The 15272-nt window shown below is 43.6% G+C and overlaps 1 protein-coding gene across 1 annotated transcript in view; it reads left to right on the forward strand.

The window, feature by feature from the left end:
* Positions 1 to 14651, forward strand: part of KDM1B (lysine demethylase 1B) — a 44762-nt gene extending 30111 nt beyond the window's left edge. Inside the window, exons 20-22 of the mRNA XM_030552505.1 lie at positions 1501 to 1623; positions 9285 to 9437; positions 10863 to 14651. Of these exons, the coding sequence (XP_030408365.1) occupies positions 1501 to 1623; positions 9285 to 9437; positions 10863 to 10946 (360 nt within the window). The 3' untranslated portion in view covers positions 10947 to 14651. The remainder of the gene's footprint in view (positions 1 to 1500; positions 1624 to 9284; positions 9438 to 10862) is intronic.
* Positions 14652 to 15272: the final 621 nt, after the last annotated feature.

A 15272-nucleotide genomic window follows, 5' to 3' on the forward strand; every position in this document is an offset into this window, starting at 1 on the left:
CTCTTAAAAAAATTTAGTTTGAAACCCAAGTGCAAGAGTTACTGAACAATGGAAGTTTTCTTTGCTGTTTGCTCCCTTGCTGTTAGAAAAACAGCACCAGTATTTTTCTGTAGGAAAGAACAAATTGTGAATTGACAACACTCTTTTTAAAGTATTGTTTTGTAGTAAGTAGGAGACATTTTTCAAGACTGGATGCAGAGCGATCCTTATGCAACTAGGATGTCCTGGTTTTAGGTCTGAAAGATATGGGCTTCTGGGGTCATATATACTGGCTAAAGTGCTATAGAAAGAATGAGGAATTCATTTTCCATTTTAGGAATATAAGTCTTGGTTCTCTGTTTTCCCTACACCTTGTGTAATCATTTTAAACCAGTAAGGGGGATAGAGAATCAGGCTCATAGATTGGACCCATAGTCTGGCACCACCGCAGTCAAATTGGCTTTGCCCATAACAATAATAAGGCTGTAAGGTCAGTTCAAAAGCTATGGATTTTAATACCAGCTCCAGCCTGTGACTGACAGCAAGTCTTTCCGCCCCCCTACCATCCCCTTCACTCTCAGTGTACCTTGCCCTGTTATCTGCTACTTTTTGTGAACAAGTAAAGAGCGTTCTGTAACTTGCTGGCTTTTCCAAGAGACCCTATGAAGACAATGTCCTGTAATCATGTGTTCCTGGATGACCTTTAGAAAAGGCATCTGCCAGTATTTGAGAAGTTACTCCTGCAGAAAGATTCAGTATGCTCATGGCGGGGGCTCTTGAGGATAAATGGGAGCTTCTGGTGTGATTCTTAGGTAGCAGATTGTTCTCTAGCTTAGTAATGATGGTATATTAATTGCCCCATAAAGATGAGAGGGAGGAATGGCATACTGTGAGCGAGATAAGGCCTTCTGCAATATTCTGTAGCCACTGCTCTTTCACTTTTGAAACTCCTGATAGCTGAGTTTTGTGGTAACAGAGGTAAGCAGGACCGCAGCAGATTTAGGGCAGAGCACTTGGTGCCTGAGCCAAAACCCAATGAAGTCAATACAAAGACTTTCATTGACTTCAGTAGGCTTTGTCTCAGGCCCATAATGACTAGAATCCTAGTGGGGCCTCTTCTTGTTTCCATCTCTTGAAGTTAGCAGTGGAGCTTTAGCATTGAACAGGAGATTAGATCTGGCACTGAGAATGTGACTTGTATGCATGAATGTAAGCATTTAACATCCTTTGTGTATTTAGGCTGACAAATAGATGGGTTCCAGTAAATTCTGCACAGGTATAAAAAGGACTAATTCTACCCAATGAGGTTCTGTATTGTCCTCTGACTTTCTTCTAGTTTTTTCATATCTGAGAGTAAAAACTACAGAGGATAAACTTTCTTAGGGATCATAATTGACTTGGTTCAAAAAAACGTTAATTTCCCCCACTGACTGTCTATTGGGGACACTAGTAATTTAAGTTACTTTCTGGACATTCTTAGTATTTCTGAAATGATATCAAATGTTAATGTTTTGATTCTAGGGTAAATATAGTGTTCTAATGTCAGTAGTTACCGGAGATGCTGTGACAACCATTAAGAATTTAGATGACAAACAAGTACTACAACTGTGCATGACTGTACTTCGAGAGCTGTTTAAGGAGCAGGTAAGACAAGTGTTTTTCTGTCAAACAAGAATTAACTTGCCACAGATTTAAAGAGGGACTGGCAAAGAAAAAAAAGTTTGTGCCCTTTTATTACTTCACTATGATGTAGAAATAAGACCTGAAATGTGGTGGGTTTTTTTTCTTTTTTTTGAAGTGCATGTGGGTTTTTCTGCCTGTCTTTTGTCTGAGAAATATCAGGAATGTCAAGTCTGATCTTCTGTAATCACAGAAATGGGAAGTGGGAACTATCTTAGGCCTGAAATGAAGAAATAGAGGCGTTAATTTGTAAACCAAATGGGAGTTCTTCTTCTACACGTTTTGGTTAGAGGCATTAACAAAAAACAAAGTTTAAACAGTCAGAGTAAAAATCACTTCCCAGTTCATCAGGTGTCATGTGCTTGATCTTTCTGATGTTATCATCCCACTAGTTCTCCATCCACACAGAAAGTTGTGTAGGCTAGACAAGAGCTGGCTTTTTAATGTGAAAACCAAGCAGAATAAAAACTTATGTCTCCACCCTTTTCTCTCTTCTCCCCATGCCCCAAAAGGGCAAGCCTTCCTTATATATCTGTTGGGTACAAGTCCTCTTCCCCTTCTGTCTCTTGGCAGGTCACCTTTGAGAGAATAACTAATATCAAAGTTTATTATAAACACTATTGTCAATTCTGCGGAAGCAGGAGATCATTACTTTGCAATAGTAAAGTAATGATCTCCTGCTGGCTGAACTTTTTCCTCATGATATTCCAGAGCGGCTCTGATTTTTAACAGCTGGACGTTAAGGAATACTTAGTAGCTATACTGACCTCTGGATTCTTTGAGTTGATGCGTAAAATAAATGTTGCTGCTGTTAATGTCGTATTATTTTGAAATGTGGATCTTGTTTGGAGCTTTCTGTTCTGAATTAGCCATATGCAATTCCAGGAGTTGTGTAATGCATGATGTACATTGGTGACTCTAATGCTCTGAGCGAGCCCTTGCTAACAGTTGGTGCATACAGAGTCTATGCTCACTTCCAGCCACCACCCCTTCGATGGGAGAGATTTTAATGAAGCAGGCAGCCACCAGCAAGGATGAGGCTAATGGCCTCAACAGAAATTACACTAAAAGCTAACTTTTAAGTGACTCACCCAAAGGAATAAGACGGTTACTCACCTTTGTAACTGTTGTTCTTCGAGATGTGTTGCTCATATCCATTCCAGTTAGCGTGTGTGTGCGCGACGCGTGCACGTTCGTCGGAAGATTTTTACCCTAGCAACACTCAGTGGGTCGGCTGGGCGCCCCCTGGAGTGGCGCTGCTATGGTGCCGGATATATACCCCTGCCGACCCAGCCACCCTTCAGTTCCTTCTTGTCGGCTACTCTGACAGTGGGGAAGGAGGGTGGGTTTGAAATGGATATGAGCAACACATCTCGAAGAACAACAGTTACAAAGATGAGTAACCGTCTTTTCTTCTTCGAGTGCTTGCTCATATCCATTCCAGTTAGGTGATTCCCAAGCCTTACGTAGGCGGTGGGGTCGGAGTGAAATGTGGCAGAATGTAAAACTGCTGAGCCAGAGGCTGCAGCATCTCTTGACTATTGAACCAGAGCATAATGCGAAGCAAAGGTATGGACTGAGGACCATGGAGCTGTGCGACAGATCTCGTGGGTAGGTACACGAGCCAGCAAGGCGGCATATGAAGCCTGAGCCCTGGTAGAAGGCACGGTGATGTGGCTTGGGGAAATATGAGCCAAATCATAACAAGTGCAGATGGACGCCATCACCCAAGATGAGATCCTCAGAGGAAACGGGTAGGCCTATCCTTCGGTCTGCTACCGCAACAGAGAGTTGGGGGGTTTTACGAAATGGTTTTGTCCGCTCAATATAAAATGCAAGCGCTCTACGGACGTCCAGGGAGTGCAGTTGTTGCCCCCATTGCGTTGTGTGGTTAACATGAAAGGCTGAAACTACCTTAGGGAGGAAAGCCGGGTGTGGTCGTAACTGCACCTTGTCTTTGTGGAACATAGTGTACGGCAGAACCACTGTAAGAGCCCTGAGCTCGGAGACTCGTCTGGCCGACGTAATGGCTACGAGGAAAGCTGTCTTCCAAGACAGGTATAGCAGCGAGCAGGTCACTAACAGCTCGAATGGGTGAGACATAATTCTGGTTAAAACCAGGTTTAGGTCCCAGGTTGGGGCTGGGCGGCATACTTGAGGGTATAAGCGCTCCAAGCCCTTGAGGAACCTTGAAACCATAGAATGTGAGAACACGGAACGTCCACCTTAGCCTGGGTGGAAGGTAGAGATGGCTTCCAAGTGTACCCTCAGCGATGATACCGCTAGGTCCTGCTGTTTTATGCCAGGTGTAGTCCAAAATAGAGGGGATGGAGACCTCAGTAGGCGTAAGATGAAGCGTTTCGCACCTATAGGAGAAATGCTTCCACTCGGCCAGGTACGTTGACCAGGTGGAAGGCTTCCTGCTACCCTGGTTTAGTCACGCAGCAGCCACACCATATGGTGAAGAGACTGCAGGTCCGGGTGGCAAAGCCTGCTGTGGTCCTGAGTTATGAGGTCTGGGAGGAGTGGCAGGGTAATTGGGTTGGCTATCGACAGGTCGAGCAACATAGTGTATCAGTGCTGCCTGGATGATCATCATGATGCACGGTCTGCCCCTGTGGAGTTTCAGCAGGACCCTATGAATCAGCGGGAACGGCGGGAAGGCATAAAGGAGTTGGCCCTTCCACGGCATCAGGAAAGTGTCCGAGATCGATCCCGGGGAGAGACCCTGGAAGGAGCAGAACATCTGGCATGTCCTGTTCTCGCTATAAGCGAACAGGTCTATGTGGGGGAAAAAAACCCACTTCTGGAAAACAGAATGCATTACATCGGGGCAGATCGACCACTCGTGAGACAGGAAAGACGTGCTGAGTCAATGCGCCAAGCTGTTCCGAACGCCTGGGAGAAAGGACACTACCAGATTTATCGAGTGGGCTATGCAAAAGTCCCAGAGATGGATGGCCTCCTGACAAAAGGGGGAGGACCATGTCCCTCCCTGGTTGTTTATGTAGCACATGGCCGTTGTGTTGGCTGTAAACACTGAGACACCACGGCCTCACAGCTGCTGCTGGAACCCGTGGCACACCAGGCGGACTGCTCTCATTTTTGGACATTTATGTGAAATGCCAGCTCCTGAGAAGACCAAAGGCCTTAAGCTTGAAGGTGACCGAGGTGAGCACCCCAGCCGAGAGATGACGCGTCCTTCGTCAGGGACATTGAGGGCTGGGGCGGATGGAACAGCATCCCTGCCCACACCAAGGAGGGAGTTAGCCACCATTCTAGGGAGCCTAGGGTGCTCGAGGGAATGGTGACTATCGTGACCATTGAGTCCCTGTCCAGGCGGTACACCAAGTTGAGCCAAACTTGGAGAGGACGGAGGCGGAGCCTGGCGTGTTTTGGTTACAAACTTGCAGGTAGCCATGGGACCCAGGAGACCAAGACAAGTGCGAGCTGAAGTCGTTGGGAAAGTCTGCAGACCTCGGATGATTGTTGCCATCGCCTGAAACCGCGGCTGTGGTAAGCAGGCTCCAGCTAGATCGGAGTCCAGGATAGCTCCTATGAAGTCTAACCTCTTCGTGGGAACCAGAGTGGATTTTTCTATAGTGATCATCAGGCCTAGATGTGTGAATAGGTCCTTGATGATGCCCACATGCTGAGTGATTTGTGTCTCAGAGTCTCCTCGAATAAGCCAATCATCCAGATACGGAAAAATGCATATCCGACGTCGGCGGAGGTAGGTGGCGACTACGGCCAAACACTTGGTCAATACCAGTGGGGCTGTAGAAAGGCCAAACAGCAGGACTGTAAACTGGAAGTACTGACGGCTGGCTAGAAAGTGGAGGTATCTCCTGTGCGGAGGGAAGATGGCGATGTGAAAGTACGTGTCCTTCATATCGAGGGCGGCATACCAGTTTCCAGGATCCAAGGATGGTATAATGGTTCCCAGGGATACCATGCGGAACTTCAACCTTATCATAAACTGGTTGAGTCCTCACAGGTCTAGGATAGGTCTGAGACCTCCATTCGACTTGGGGATTAGGGAATAACAGGAGTAAAACCCCTTGCCCCTTTCATCCATTGGCATCTGCACCTCTTGTAAGAGGAAGTGCTCGTGAGAGGGGTCCCTGAAGAGGGACAGGGTTGGAACAAATTGGAGGTGGTACTCATACTCCAGCGTGTGTAGGACCCAGCGATCTGAAGATAACTGGGACCCCGCCAGGAGGAAGTAGGAGTGGGATCCCAGCCTGTAACTATTACGCCGCCCTAGGGCGCACCTTCGGAAGTTCGTCTTTAGTCCCCGTGGTGGTTGCGAGGGACCTTGATCTTGGCCCTCTTGGGGTCCTGACTGTTGTCTGCGACCACCTCGGCCGTACCGCCTGCCAAAGTCCTGTCTCTGGCTAGGCACAGAGTACAGTGGTGTGGCTGGAGACAGAAAGGCCTGCGTTTGGTCACCGGTGTATGCACGCCGAGAGAGCGCATTAGGACCCTGTTGTCCTTCAGGCTTTGCAGCCTGGGGCAGTCTTTGCCGCGAAGAGGCCTTTACCATCAAATGGTAAGTCCTGAATGGTATACTGCAGCTCCGGCGGGAGGTTTGAAACCTGAAGCCATGAGATGCGCCTCATGGCAACATTCGAGGCCAGAGGCCTGGAGGGAAGTTCCGGCCACCTTTTTCCCTTCCTCCAAGAGGGCAGCAAACTCTTGGCGGGAATCTTGAGGGAGAAGCTCCATAAACTTACCCACTGCCACCCAGGTGTTATAATTATAGCGGCTAAGCAAGGCTTGTTGATTTGCCACCCAGAGCTGTAAGGCCCCTGCAGAGTACACCTTGTGGCCGAGTAGGTTCATTCACCTAGCCCCCTTCGATTTCAGGGCTGGCGCCTGCTGGCCATGCCGTTCCCTCTTCTTAACGGACTGAACGACTAGTGAGCAGGGAGGAGGACGGAGATACAAGTAGTCATACCCTTTAGAGGGCACTATATATTTACGCTCGACTCTCCTGGCCGCAGGAGGATAGAGGCTGGGGACTGCCATATAGTACCGGCATTTGCCTGGATGGTCCGAATAAACGGGTAGGGCCCCTCTAGCGGGGCATCCGGCGATAGAATGTCCACTACCAGGTCCTCTACCTCCGGGACCTCCTCCATCTGGAGGTCCATATTTAGTGCTACCCTCCTTAGGAGGTCCCGATGGGCTCTCAGGTTGTTGGTGGGCATATCAGAATCGCGGTCCTGAGCATAAGAGCTGTCCGGGTGGGATGACACTGATGCGTGTCTGGATGGCCATGGAGATGCTGAAAAGCCATGGGCAGAGTCTCTGTCTCTATCAGACCTTGCCCAACTCGGCACCGGCCAGCGTACCGGTACCTGGAACAAGATCCGGACCTGCGGCCAGAGCGGTGCCGGGAGGTCGACTGAGATCTCGAGGCTCGAGGTTGGGAGCGGCTACGGGAGTCACGGTGCCTGTAGCGGTGCCAGGAGCTGGAACGGTGCCTAGAGTAGCGGGTCGGTGAACGGGATACTGACCGGTGCGGCGAGTGCAACCGGTACTGAGGAGGAGAACAGCACCGGGACTGCAAGTGGCGTCAGGAGTGAGAGTGCCGACAAGACCTGGACCGTCTGCGGGACTGTGATCATGAACGGTGCTACTTGGCAATGAGATCCCTCGCCGTTGGGAATGTCTCCGGCATGGAGGGAACAGTAAGCTCAATCACAGCGCGTACCAGGGAGCTGTCAGGCACCGGATTCGACGGCCCTCGTGCGACCGGGATGGACGGTGCTGACGTCGTCGGTGCCTCGGCAGGTGTCGGTGCTGGGTGATCCGACTTAGACGAGCTCTCTGGCTGCGGTGCAGTTGGCATGGAAGCAGCAGGAGCAGGGAGCTCAACCACGGCGCGTGACGGGGAGCTGTCAGGCACTGGATTCAGCGGCCGCGTGGGACCGGAATCGACGGTGCCGACGTCATCGGTGCCTCTGCAGGTATCGGTCCCGCGCAATCCGACAGACGAGCTCTCTGGCTGCGGTGCAGTTGGCACGGAAGGAGTCGTCGTCTTAGACTTTCTCGACCTTGGAGAGAGGGAGCGGTGCCGAGTTGACGTCGGTGCTGGTGCCGAGAGGCCTTGGCAGTACCGGTGCAGTCCGGTGCTGAGGAGGCGCTTCTGCCCGCTGAGTGACCAGCGCTCGGTGCCGAAGGCGGAGGGGTAAGTGACAGTCCTGCTCCTTTTTGTTCTCAGCTTAAAAGCCTTGTAAATGGGGCACTCAGCTGTCAAGTGCGATTCCCCGAGGCGCTTCAAACAGGAGTCGTGCGGATCTCCTGTCGGCATTGGCTTGTGGCAGGCCGAGCCCGGTTTGAAACCCGGTGAGCCGGGCATGTGCTCCGACACCGGGTGCGGGGAAGGGGCTACTCCCCGAACCCCGCTAACTATTACTAAACTATGCTAGTAAAGAAAAAATGTATAACTATATATAATATACATATAAATAAATATAAAAGGATTATAACTATATAACTATATACACGATAACGAACGAGAACTACGAGTAGCTAGGGAAGTGGAGGTCAGCTAAGCTGCACTCCACTGTTCCAATGACCGACACGGGCGGTAAGAAGGAACTGAAGGGTGGCTGGGTCGGCAGGGGTATATATCCGGCGCCATAGCGGTGCCACTCCACGGGGCGCCCAGCCAACCCACCGAGTGTTGCTAGAGTAAAAATCTTCAGACGAACATGGACGCAGCGCGCACACACCCTAACTGGAATGGATATGAGCAAGCACTCGAAGAACCTGAGTTTTCAGTTGTTCCTCAGAAAATATACTTGCGTGAGCAGCTGTTATAACAAACTATATTCATATTAAAAATTCACCTACTTGCTATTCTGACCTCTCAAGAACTTACAGGTGGCAAATTGATATTTGGTCTCCATGCCTGTCTGATTGTTTTCTCCCCATCGTATACAGCCAGAAAAAGAACCTCCTACCAAAAAAAAAAAAAATCTGTAAAACTTCTTTCAGGGTGGACTAGTTACTACAGTTTATAAAGACAAGATGCACCAGGAGTGCTTTCTAAGATGTACCCCACTATTGCAGAAATCTCAGCATTATTTCCCAATGTTGATCTTTAGTCTCTTGGTTGCAGAAACTTTTGTGCATAACGTTGACCCTGAGGTTATCACTAGTAAACTGATGCTTGTACCTGCTCAGAAGAATATGCAAAGCATATAGTCTGAGGGAAGAAGAGTTTCTTCTTCTCCAAATATAGCTGTATGCAGTATTACAACCCTTGTATTATGCAGACTCTCAAATTTGCTAAATTCAAAGCTGCATAAGTATATCCTGAATATTTCAAACATTAGGTTAAACATTTTAACAAGTATAATTCTTCACTGGAGGTTCCTAAAAACTCTGTTGGGGGGTAATATGTTTCACATTAGAAAAAATTACCAGGAATTTAAGCAAATGTGCACATCTCCTGAAAGCGTAGTAATAAGAGGTTATTGTGTTATTCCTGTTTAAACAGGAAACATTTAATCTTGTACAGGAAAACTAGAAGAAGCTGTGTTAATGGAAGAAAATTATCAAAAATGTGTTCTCTTCATTATACTGCATAATTTATTTCCTTGATAATTCAGGACGTTCCAGACCCAGTTAAGTACTTTGTTACACGATGGAACAAAGATCCCTGGATCCAGATGGCATATAGTTTTGTAAAGACAGGTGGCAGTGGTGAGGCTTATGACGTTATAGCTGAAGACCTACAAGGAACAATCTTCTTTGCTGGTGAGGTAAATGTCTTCATTATTGTCATTCTAAAATTGGTTCAAGAACTTAGCTTTTGTTTGTTTTAAAAAAGAGATTAAGTGCTGGGTAAAGAAAGATAGAGTGGACATACATTTTGTAAATATCCCCATTCCCAATGCACCTTGATTTTGACCTACAGCACTTCCTGGCTTGTTGAGCTGGCACTGCCAGTTGTACTAAATTGTGGGATGGCTTTGTGGAGTAGATAAATGCAGACTAGGATGAGGCCACAAAATCTACTTACATTTTTTATCTAATTGCGATTTGAACTTCTCTCTGCAGAAGTGTGTGTAGTTGTAATCTGTCTAGCCATATGAGCCAGAGCCTCTAGTTTTGAAAATGTGCACCAAAATTTATACCCAGAACAAGCTCCAAAATGGAAAACTGTTATGTTGGCGTGGATTTAACTGACTTCAGTCTCTGTGGACATGGTTTTTAGGGATGTACAGTAACTGTGATCTTGCCCTGTGGAATACAGATGAGCAATAGGCTCTTTAAAAGACAAGCCCCTGCCTATGCATGGAGGAATGTCACACAAGTGGGTAATAAAGATAAATTGTAGTTTTTCAGGCATGTCCATTATTGCAGTTGTTTTGCTGGTTTTGCATAATTATATTTGGATACATATGGTCAGTTGCTGATTTTATAAACAAGACAAAATGCATGTTCATTTGTTTTCTCCCCATCTTATACAGCCAGAAAAAGAACCTCCTACAAAAAAAAATAAAATAAAATCTGTAAAACTTCTTTCAGGGTGGACTAGTTACTACCGTTTATAAAGACAAGATGCACCAGGATGTACCCCACTATTGTAGAAATCTAAGATGTACCCCACTATTGTAGAAATCTCAGCATTATTTCCCAATGTTGATCTTTAGTCTCTTGGTTGCAGAAACTTTTGTCCATAACGTTGACCCTGAGGTAGATTGTAGATTGAGACTCATAATTGCCCACTGCATTTCAGATGGACTGCATAATTGACTCACTACTTTTCCATTGGTCACTAATGCAGCTGTAACAAACTCATGTCCTTGATACTATTGTGTATTGATATATGGAAGTGTATGAACAATCTCTCTGAAGTATTGTTCGAACTACCAAAAATGACTACCTTTGCCAAGAGTCAAACTTCTTAGCTTTAATGGATGTATGACAACTTCAGAGATTACCTTTTTGCTAAATTCAATACTTGCTTTTTTTTCTTAAAGGCTTTTCTTGGGTTCATCTTTTTAACAAGCTGTTTTTAAAATTTGAGAGTATTTAAGTTTGAAAATTGGTAACTGCTTTAGAAAATATCTGTAAAAACATGTATCAAACACTTGCACTACACAGAACTTCATTTTGAAGCAGTTTTATTTTTGTTCTTCTATAGCTGTTTCAGAAAGTATGTAATTTTTATTTTATTATAGGCCACGAACAGGCACTTTCCACAGACTGTTACTGGAGCTTACTTGAGCGGCGTTCGAGAAGCAAGCAAAATAGCAGCATTTTGAATACTGACATTTGTGTCTATATTTTTTTTTAATTGTTTTCTGTGGGTAAGACTTCCTTCAATTTCCCCTTTGTTATCATTCCCCCAAGTGGTACTAAAAACAGTATGTGGTATTTGAGGATAAAATCATCATCTTTAATTTTCTTTCAAACCCTGGTACTACATGAAGTCATAGTTTTTCCTAATGTCATTTTTCCAACAAAGATATTAGTATCTTGTCAGCACTGACATTGGAGTCTCTTGCTACTGTGGCACACACAGGTCTACTAACAAAGCCTGCTGTGTGAGGCCTTTTTCTATATGGTTCAGCCCACGCTATTTTAGTAAAATCACCTGTATTGAAGAAGTTCAGAATAAGAGAGCAATTGATTTCTATACAGTATTAAAACATGGTGGATTATGGTGGGGCTCCTAAATTCATTTTGTTCTCAGGTTGATCATGATCAGAGTAGAACTTGAACAAACAACCCAAATCACGGAATGACAATGGAGATGGTTGTAAGAGAGAACAAAATCAGTTTCATCTCCCCGCCCTACCCGCAATAACCTCTTCTGACATTTTTTCAATGTACTTATGGTCCACCAGTCCAGCTTTGGCATCTCAACTGTGTTCCTTTTTAAAGAAAAACTGCTGGAACAGTTTATAGTGCAATCAAAGGGTTATTGAAGCTAAAAGGTTTTTGAAAAGGAAAAAAGCTTCTATGTTACAGTAAAAATGTCTCTGAAATGTTCTCCATGCTGCATATTCGGAGTTGTACATGTAGAGGAATGATCTTTATGATAAGTTTAGGTTTGCTCAGTGTTGATCATGTAAGTAGGGTAGCGCAAAAAAATTGTATGGGTTTACTTTTTTTCCTTTGAAAGTGAACTTCCAAATTCACTTGAGCTAAGTAGGTGAATCACTTACACACATAATTGAGAGCTTAATTGGGGATAAAGAGGGTGTAAGTTATTAGTGGCTCATTCAGCTTTTGTATTTAAAATAGGTGAAGATGAATGAGGTAAAATATTCATGCTTTTTATGAAGGGCTGAAATAAGGTGGCTTGCACTTTGATTTAGTTTATTTGATGGTAGTATAAAAAAAAAAGACTGGAGTAATTCAGTAAAGGATAAGCAGATACCTAAGAAGTTTTTCCCACAGGGGAAGGCAGCAAGAAATAAAACACACAGCATCCACACCCTGCCTTAATATCCCATAGAACAGGGTAAATGGAACATGTTTTAAAGTAAAATTTAAAAAAATATTTTTCCTCCTGTGATGTTACTGCAGTGTTCTGTGTGATTCTGGAAGGGAAATAAGCACTTAATTTTTCTTAGTCTCAAGCATGCACTCTTTAGAATGCTGTGTGTGACAAAGGCCCTGCAACGCGAGGTGGTTTCCTAACTCCAGAAAGGGTACCTTTGGAAAAGAAGCCTGCTGAAAAGCAATTTTTTTTTTTAGTCTTCAATACCTAATTTGTTTTCTAGGGTAGAAGTGGTGTTCAGATGTTAAATATTTTTATTTAATCTTTAATTTACAAGGTTGAAGATGTTTATATATGTAACTAGATCTGGTTTTCAGCTAAAATTCTGCTTTTTAAAATTGAATTGAGGATGTGACTGAAAGTGTAAGTGTTCCTCTTTTTTTTGCTCCAAAGAATGCTAATATTTACAGTTCTAAAATACTTCCAAATACTAAATTGTAACTGGCTTAAAGATTATATAGAGCAAGGCTTGAAATCCTTTGCTTATAGAAGAAATGGTAATCAAGGTTTACATTTTGCTTTTGTTAAATCATTGCTACTTTGATAATTCCACATTTTATAGACCAATTTATAATGGAAGAGAGATTTCAATGGGAAATTAAAAGTATCCATGGTGGGCAAAAGTGAAAGGAAGAGCTCCCTGCCTCTCTCAATGTACTATACAAGACAGCAAAATTTTAATAGGAAAGCAGCTTAGAAACAGAGTTAAATAAAATAATAATTGGTACAAGCTCAGACTATAAATTCTGTTTACAGCCTACATCTACAGGCCTTGGTCAAAGCTCCAATCAGCTTCATAATAGCATAGAAACAGTTAAGAGCCTGACCTTTCAGTTAATCCTTAGTGTCTTAGATCTCAATTCAGCAGTCTATCCCTCTTCAGCAAAGTATTTCTGTGCATGCTGAACTTTAAGCATGGGCCCAAGTCCTGTTGACAGCTGCATTGGAATTTATATACATTAATAAGGCCTTAATTCAGCAAAGCATTTAAATGTGCTTATTGTTAAAGAGGCAAAAATGAGGGATAAATGCAGAGCATTATGGTAAATTTTAAACTGTTTAGTCCATTCTGAATGTCTTACTACTTTGGTAATCAGGCATTTAGAATGTTCCATTTTGTTTATACTAATTTAAGACGTTAAAGTTACAAACCTTAAAATTGGCCTGACTTAAGTGTTGGAGAAGTTCTTGGGGACTAATAATGTCAAATTTAATTAAGCATGCCAGTTTTTCTAACTTATGTACCATTTATTCCCTGTAAACAAACAACTGGAGAATGGCTTTAAGTAAATTTGTTTAAAATATGACAAATGTCTGAAGGCAGAGCATGATCTGTTAACGCTTCAACTGTGTGACATGGCAGCAGAATAAAACTGGAAAGTGTCCACTGGATGTTGCACATTGTTTTTGAAACTGATGCTAAGGATGTACTGAGCAACATGACAAACCCACAACACACTTTACTAATATCTAGAGGTAGAATCTTATTGTAGTTGCACTTAAAAGACAGTTATGTATCCAGTGTCTTTCAAAGGATCACAGAACACTTCATAAACCAACAGATTATTTCCTCACCAAGCAGTGACTGTGGTCGGGTCAAGAGACGATACTCTACACACAAGCTTTACCCATAGACCATACCCCTAGTTAAGAACCAGTGGGGTAGAGTTAGATCATAGCATTAACACTTGTGCGCTCTAGCTTTCATTAGCATTTTCCTACACAAGGATGAGAAAAAGCATTTGAGGAAATTCAATAACTTCTATCTTGTCCACCTCATTCAAAGAAGGTGGTGACTTGGCCATGAGTGTTAGGTTATTTTTAAATTGTACTTCTAAACCTTATGTAACCATTGTAGTACTGCCCAAGGACAGAACAAGATTCAGTGACTAGTAACTTACTGCTTTACCAGGATTTTGAAATTGCCTGAATGCCTTTGGTAAAGCTGGTAAGATTGTTCAAAGCAATTGCACAAGGGTCATTTGCTGTAGTCATTTTTTGATGGCAAGACATGTTATGGCACCTCTAAAGCAGAGAAACCTTTTCCGGAATTTTAAATAGCTTCCTCTAGATGACTAGGTATACATCTGAGACTGTAAAATTTTACTGTACAGGTAAGTGAATATCAAAATTGATTTAAGTTTTTCTGAAAGACATTTATTGAGTACAAAACTGAAACATTCAGCCTTTTTAAAAAAAGGATTACATGCAAAGAAGTCATAAAGGTAAAGGTTAATTAACATCCTGACTGGCTGAACATTCAGAATTTAAATTATCTGACTCCTAATTTTGCAAATATAGAATACTAAAATTTAAAAAATGTTTTTGCTTTTGAATACTGGAGTCATTACAGGATTTGTTTTTCATAGCATTGATAGCAACACGTTGTTTGGCCTCTTAGTATTTTACATAAATTACAAACGTGACTTTCTACGATAGGACAAAGGTATATGGTACACAAGAAACTTACATGAAAATTTCCACTTTGAACCAAAAGCAGCTGGCCAAAGTTTGAGATGTGATTCTACAGTACCATAGTTCAGAGTGGTAGCTATGTTAGTCTGTATCAGCAAAAACAAGGAAGAGTCATCCTTGTGGCACCTTAGACTAACAAATTTATTTGGGCATAAGCTTTTGTGGGCTAAAACCCACTTCATCAGATGCATGGAGTGGAACATACAGTAGGGAGGTATAAATACACAGGATATGAAAAGATAACTCTTTCCACTCCTTGTCAACTGTTGAGAATTGCCTACTTCTAACTTAAGCTGAAGTGGCTCGTTAGCACTGACCTCCCCACTTGGTAAGACAAGTCCCATCTTTTCATATTCTGTGTATTTATACCTCCCTACTGTATGTTCCACTCCATGCATCTGATGAAGTGGGTTTTAGCCCACAAAAGCTTATGCCCAGATAAATGTTAATCTCTAAAGTGCCACAAGGACAAACAAAAACATAGTAGTACCATAGACCATATTTAAGCTCAGATTTAGAAAAGCATTCTAACTTGGAATAGCACTTAGGTAAATGATTAAGTACTATCCCACTTGGGCTCCTAAATTTGAGGCTTGATTTTCAGTTA

The sequence above is a fragment of the Gopherus evgoodei genome, chromosome 2 (genome assembly GCF_007399415.2).
Source record: "Gopherus evgoodei ecotype Sinaloan lineage chromosome 2, rGopEvg1_v1.p, whole genome shotgun sequence".
NCBI classification, from domain to species: Eukaryota; Metazoa; Chordata; order Testudines; family Testudinidae; genus Gopherus; species Gopherus evgoodei.